At 40.8% G+C, this 6,607-nt stretch overlaps 1 protein-coding gene across 1 annotated transcript; it reads right to left on the minus strand.

The window, feature by feature from the left end:
• Positions 1-6,264, minus strand: LOC122412985 (oxidoreductase OpS5-like). Its single transcript, XM_043423022.1, has 11 exons — positions 6,129-6,264; positions 5,520-5,670; positions 5,293-5,425; positions 5,050-5,207; positions 4,671-4,944; positions 4,033-4,237; positions 3,746-3,939; positions 3,428-3,623; positions 2,285-2,494; positions 520-753; positions 1-307 (listed from the first exon to the last, which is right to left on the minus strand). The coding sequence occupies exons 1-11, from the start codon at positions 6,217-6,219 to the stop codon at positions 156-158; spliced, it is 1,998 nt and encodes a 665-aa protein (XP_043278957.1). The 5' UTR covers positions 6,220-6,264; the 3' UTR covers positions 1-155.
• Between the last annotated feature and the right edge of the window lie 343 nt (positions 6,265-6,607).

Raw genomic sequence — 6,607 nt, forward strand, 5'->3', positions numbered from 1 at the left:
AAGAATATGTTCACCAAATTTAATTAAATTCTTATAATTTTGAAATTTTTTATGTATTCAACATGGTTTAGCATGGCAACATTGTATCGTCCCTAGCCACCCTCCTTAACTTATATCAAACTCAACTTCTGATCTCGGGTTTATCCGCATCTGCTTCAATCGTGAGGACAAACCGGCGAGACGAAATTTCCGCAGCGGGGAAAATTAGTCGGTACCACAGGAAGATCACTCGGCTCACCAACGTGAAGAATAAACTGCATGCCGATTGGATTGTGCCAAACGAAATGGCAATGGCATAACCACCAACCTGTTACGATGGAACAACATTGAGAAAATGAGACTATTTTCACTGAGTGTTTCCCAATCATCAGTGAGTTTTGCTCGAAGAATGAATATTTCAACTTTCCGAAATCGGAAAGTTGAACTTTCCCCGGGTGTGTGGTGAAAAATCATTTTTTTTTCATTTTCTTACACTCGCAATTTTTCTTCATTTCCTGGAATGAACTGTCGATGACTTACCCGGATTATCAGCCTTAATTCTGAATATGGCCCAACCGCCTTGTGGCACGACGACTGTGTCTTTGCCAGGGACTCGTTTATATTCTCCTCTGACCAATCGTTGCCGATGATTACGAATAACGAAATCGATATCGCCATCCGTGATATTGAGCTTATCAGGAAATCGGCCAACGTCGAATATCCGGAAAGCGTAACCGTGAAGATGGAACGGATGACTCAAAAACGGTTGTAAAACTAAAAAAAAAAAAAAATAAACAAACAAACAAACAAACAGAGGAGTTTCATCTCCGATTGGAAAACAAACGTTTTTTCACCACACCTGCGCCGAAAGTTCAACTTTCCGAAATAGGAAGGTTGAATTTTCGGTGCATGTGTGGTGAAAAATAGTATACACTCCACGGGAGTGAAATTAGACCACCTCAAACCGCGTGCTTATCACCCTCGCCTTCGGCTCGGGTGACAATTCTGCCCGCGGTTTGAAGTAGTCTACTTTCCCTCCCTGGGTGTGTAATATACTATTCACTTTTTTTTCAACATATAAATTCATGCGCTTTTTTCATACGAGGTTGGTATGAAAAACTGAAATTCAAGCAGAGTCGGTGTTTCGTTAAGGCGGTCACTCCGTGTAGCAGCCGGAGTTTTTCGGGTTTCTTCGCGATTTTTTTGCGACAAGGAAAAAAAAATATAGACTTTTGAAATTTGAGGGGTTTATTTCTTGGTATTTCAACTCTATGATAGAAATTTTTAACTCTGGCATTTCGGGTAGATTCGGCGTAAAACTACTCCCCAGGAAACCACGATTCCGGAGAATTGGTTGATCTTAGATCGAAAAACCAACGAGCGTTTGTACTAAAATCATACAGAAATATTAAAAATTGAAGGATTTTCGCGCTTCGAAGCTTTTTTAAAATTGAAATTTTGGGTTTTAAGGTATTCCTTTCGCAGGACCGTATTTTTTGGTGACGCAAACTAGGGCACTCGAAATTTGGACTGATTCCTAACCTCTGAGAAGTCGCTGTTATCTGGGAAAAGCTTCTGCTTCTGCCATTTTTCCAATTTCTATCGTTAATATCTCTTTTCAACATTCGGTAACCCTTTATTTTTATCATCGCTATGGATTCCTTACATTTTTTTCTATCCGTGAGACAGTTTGTATCAGGAATTTAGAGATGAATTTAGTGTATGAATTATTGAATAGAAATGTGGTGATGATAGAATCTCCGTAAGCTCCCGTATAAATTTTATGATTTTTGAAATTCTAATTCTTCATTAAATGTTCGATAACCTGACCTGAAATTTCGCCAATCTCTCTGCATGCATTTGTACTTTGCTGTAAATTAAAATCAATTTTTTGTAGAGTTCGGGTTCGTGAAAGGAATACCTTAAAGAGCGAAAATCCCTCAACTTTTAATTTTTTTTTTATAATTTTGGTTCAGGCGACAGTCACTGCTTTATAAATCAAAGCACTCCTTGGTTTTTATATCTCAGGTTAACCAGTCCCCCGGAAGAGGGGAGATCTTGGAGAAACATATCGGTTCCTGTGGAGTAGTTTTACGCCGAATCTATCCGAGATATCAGAGTTAAAGAATTCTATCATAGAGTTGAAATACCAATAAATGAACCCTTCAAATTTAAAAAGTCCATGTTTCTTTTCTTCGCCGCAAAAAAATCGCGAAAAACCCCAAAAAAATCGGGTTGCCACACAGGGTGAGCTCCTTAACACGATTCTGCAACAACAATAAAAAACGAATCAGTTTAGAAATACTTCTGTCATATAGGACAAATTCCACAATCGATCCTCTCTTGACGTTGTGCGTGTAAACGCATTTGGCCGGACGAGCAGAAGGCTCGGTTTTAATTTTGGCTAAATCGCACGTCAGGGCTTCGACGTTTGGGTCCAAAATGATTGGTCCCGGTGTATTTTGTGGCATCACGTTATGAAGAATACTGGTTACCAGGATGTCTCCGCCGATGCCTAAGAAAACGTGAAAAACTGCAATGAATGCGAATATTTTATGGAAGAATAAAGAAGAGGCCAAAAGTTTGGGGACGCTTCTTGAAGTTTCTTGACGCACCAAAAGTTAAATTGTTCAGTCGAAAAAAGAGATATCGGAATTACTTACTTAAAAATTGTGAAGGCCGTACTCAAAGCCGAAGGCGGTTTTTTCGATGAAAAACTTGTATAAAAGAGGTAAGAGACATCTGATATCAACTTTTTTTTTTAAAGTAAGGAAATATTATACGTAAAAAAGGCGATGCGTAAAATTCTGAGAACGAGCACCCGATAATTCCTGAATTAAAGCGATTTGAAAAATCAGCATTTCGACGAAAATTGATTTTCAAAAAAACTGCACCAAAAATTCTGAAAAAAATTCTAGCGAGTACAGAATCATCGAATACATGTTTTAACCCTTTTGACAATTTTTCCAAAACCTCATAGTTGGCTCGCGACGCCATACTTTTTGAAAACGTTATTTTTTCACAAAAAATGAGATAACGCGGTGAAAAAAAATCGCACGCAACTTTTTAAAAAACGAAATCAAAGCTAGTAGTCACCCCTTGACGTTTTCCATGGTAAATACCACTGGAAAAATTTTCTACGAACCGTGCGCGCGATTTTTAAGGGCTGAAAAAATGTTTAAAAACGGCCAATTTCAAAAGTATGCGCCGGACTGAAAAAAAACTGAAAAAGGTTTTATTAAGGCGCAAATTGAAGCTACGTGTGTCCCCTTTAAAATTCCGTTTGCAAAATTCCGATATCTCTTTTTTCGATGAAACAATATAATTTACGGTGCGTCAAGGAATTTCAACGAGCGTCCCCAAACTTTTGCCCGGTAATGTATATAATAACTAAACTTATTTTATGCGAGAAGAGTTCCAAAGAGCATCTCGTTAACCTAATACCTACTCAAGTATGTCTCGAAGGTGCCAGGAGTAAAAAAGTTACGAGGTTGATGGATGTAATCGAAGAATTCGAACGGAATTACGAATTGATAATCGGCGTCGACGGTCAAGAGCTCCGCTTCGTCTTTCTCCGCGTTTTTCAGTTTATTTACGCAAATCGAAACTTCGGGATTGCAAACTGCGTCTATTGGGTTGTAGAGCTGGAACGATTGTTTCAACAATGCAGTTGAATCGATTATCGAATTATGCGAGTTTAAGGGCTCAACGAAACGAAGCTCGTTAATAAATGAGTTTAACGGAGTCTAAAAATAGCCATTCGTACAATGCCTCGGCGGAGTCCTCTATAATATGTCGGACGCTCGGTAGGCGGCAAAGTTACCGACGCTTCCGCGTATCTCAAAAAAGCCAGTTGTTGAATCATGAGCGATCCGCCGCACTCCCCCATTCCTCTGACCTGAATCCAGTACGAGCGATTCGACGGTTGATTCGCAATCAGCACAAAATCCACCCTTTCTCCTGTCAATTTGCCAGAGAGTGTATCGAATGATTAAGAAATTTCGAATGTCGTTGCGTCCTCGGAGATCCTACATCGGTCATTGAGTTTCTTACCACTCGCTGTCACGATCGTATCCACCGGCATGGGCTCGACGTCCTCTCCGTCCTGCGCGATTATTATGAGTTTGTGATCCTCGATATTCAACTGAGCTAAGCAGACTGTACTGAAAGAATTTATCATCCGAATCCGGTAGCGTTTTCCAGCCTCAACGTGGATTACTTCGTGACTCGTGGTCGTGAATTTTCCAGTGACAGGATCCTGGTAAAATTCATTCAAAGCGTCATTCTAGTCGTTTAAGGGGAGGGGAAGCAGTGCAAGAAAAATCAACGGTGCAAAGAAAGGTCAATCCAAACGCGTAGCGCAAAATCAAAGTCATTGATTCAACAAAAATCCGCGGTAGATTCGCCGATACTTTCGTCTTTGTGAGAAACAATTGTTTGAGCGAGCAAAATTGTGGCGTTGATTAAACGAACTCCATTTTGATCGCTACCGTCTGTGATAGAGTCCAACAAAAACGTAGAACAATCAACGTGAAATCGGGCGATGTGAGACTCAAATTCAGACGACATTTTCCGAGCTCCTGTCATTCGCAAACTGAACTTGTTCCTGCACTCCAAGTTTAGTAAAAAAAGAGCCCGCAGCTGACTGAATAAGACGCGGCTGATAACTCGAACCACACTCGTATTCGTACCTGCCAGGTTCCTCGACCATTGATAAGTATGTTTTGGGGCAACTGTCCCTTGAGACGGCTTCCTCGTCCAGGGAAGCGTTCCATTGACAAGTGATGCATCCAATCGCTCAGTAAGAGTACATGAGTGGGCAGATCTTGGTCGTAATATTTCGTTTGAATGTCCAGTTTGGGTGGTTTGCGTACGATGAGAGTGCCATATTGGCCGTCTATTTTGTGGACCGATAAGTGCGAGTGATAAAAGTGTGTCCCAGCATTTTTCGCGCGAAACTGGTACCTGCAATGTTTTTTCCACAATTTTCATCGCAAACAAATGAAAAACCGTGCCGTCGTCGAGGCCCACTCGTGACAAGTATCGTCGAAAGAGCGTTGAGTTCATTACCGAAAGACATTGTGAGAATTGATCGGGCACTGGGTCACATAAGGCACTCCGTCATAGTACTGGTATCCATTTTGGAAGATTCCATGCCAGTGTAAGCTCACCTCGATCCCATCGATTTTATTGTGCACGTCGACTATCACCATATCGTTTTGACAAACCTTAACGGAACGAGCTTCGATCAAATTCGAACGGATTCAGCGCAGCAGTAAATCTCTCTTTATCACCTGTTTTTTTTCACTCTACCTGGATACTGGGTCCTGGTATCATTCTGTTGATGCTCAGAACAGTTTTCTCGACACCATCCGCTTCGATGCACTGACATTCCCCGGAATTGGAAAGCTGATTCGTGTACTTCGGTCGGCAGAATTCACATGCTCTAACGAAACAAAGTTTTTCGATGAAAATTCAAATTTTCGCAAGAATATTAAGGCCTTTGTAGTAGTCCTCGTGTTTTTACTTCTCCAACGTACCGATTCATGGTCGTGTAATATTCCAGCGTGAAATGGTAGTAACAATAACGTGGCTTTTCGTGCTCTCTGCACGTACGTAAACATTCCTCGGCCGTTGACCAAAGTTCTTCGTGGACGACACTCGAATTCGCAGTGCATGTGGTACTCGTTTCTATAAATCAATTATAATCCTAATCGAATTGACTTTTCCTCTCGAAAAATCATAATAGCACGCGTAATGTTAACTACAAAAATGCTGAACGCAAAAATGTGCCGTTAGGGAGAAGCCTGCTGATCACTCCGAAAATAGCATGCTTTTTTGAGAGTTTATCGAACCGTCATGATCCGTTGCAACACTCCAACGAATCAGGGCGTTTTTCAACAGCCACGATAGGCTCGAATGTTGGGATCCGAAAGCTCCGAGAGCACCCGGACACTGTAAAACCGCTTAACTCGTACATGCATCAGCGTCACGATGGAGCATATTAATGTTCATAAATTCAAATTTATTAATGGCGAAAACTGTGAAATTTATGTGGCGAAACACTGCGCGAGAGTTGAATAGGTGAGTTCAGTTTCATGTGCGTTTGGTGTAGTTCATTTGACCGTTGTGCAACCCGGAATACTTACCATACGCATGAGATTTTTTGTACACAATTAAATAGTTTAAAAGCAACGTTGAAGTAAAAGTTACGTATTTATTAAAGCGACGATTATTCATTGTTGGCAGAGTGGAAATTAACAGAAGGTACGAACACACGTGAAAACTCACTGAAAACTCATCGAGTTTTATTCGTATTATCATTCGTATTATCAGGTTTGTTATCGTGGTATAACGAGCCGCTCGAGATAATTACTGTTGGGTGAAAATGATTCTTTAAGGCCGTTGAGTTTGCACAGTTCCCCCTCGCTAGTTCCATGAGCGAATGTGACGCGCGGTATCCAATCCTGATGCTTTACTGCAATGAACTTTGACGAGCTCCGGGCCGGAGTAAAATCAAAATCATATGTTTTTTCCAATTTATCCAAAATCCAGAGCGGAAGAACGTTCTTAAGAATTCTTCAAGTGAATCCTCAAATTCCAGAATCACGCTAATCGACAATTATCT

This window comes from Venturia canescens, chromosome 7 (assembly GCF_019457755.1).
Source record: "Venturia canescens isolate UGA chromosome 7, ASM1945775v1, whole genome shotgun sequence".
Lineage (NCBI taxonomy): Eukaryota > Metazoa > Arthropoda > Insecta > Hymenoptera > Ichneumonidae > Venturia > Venturia canescens.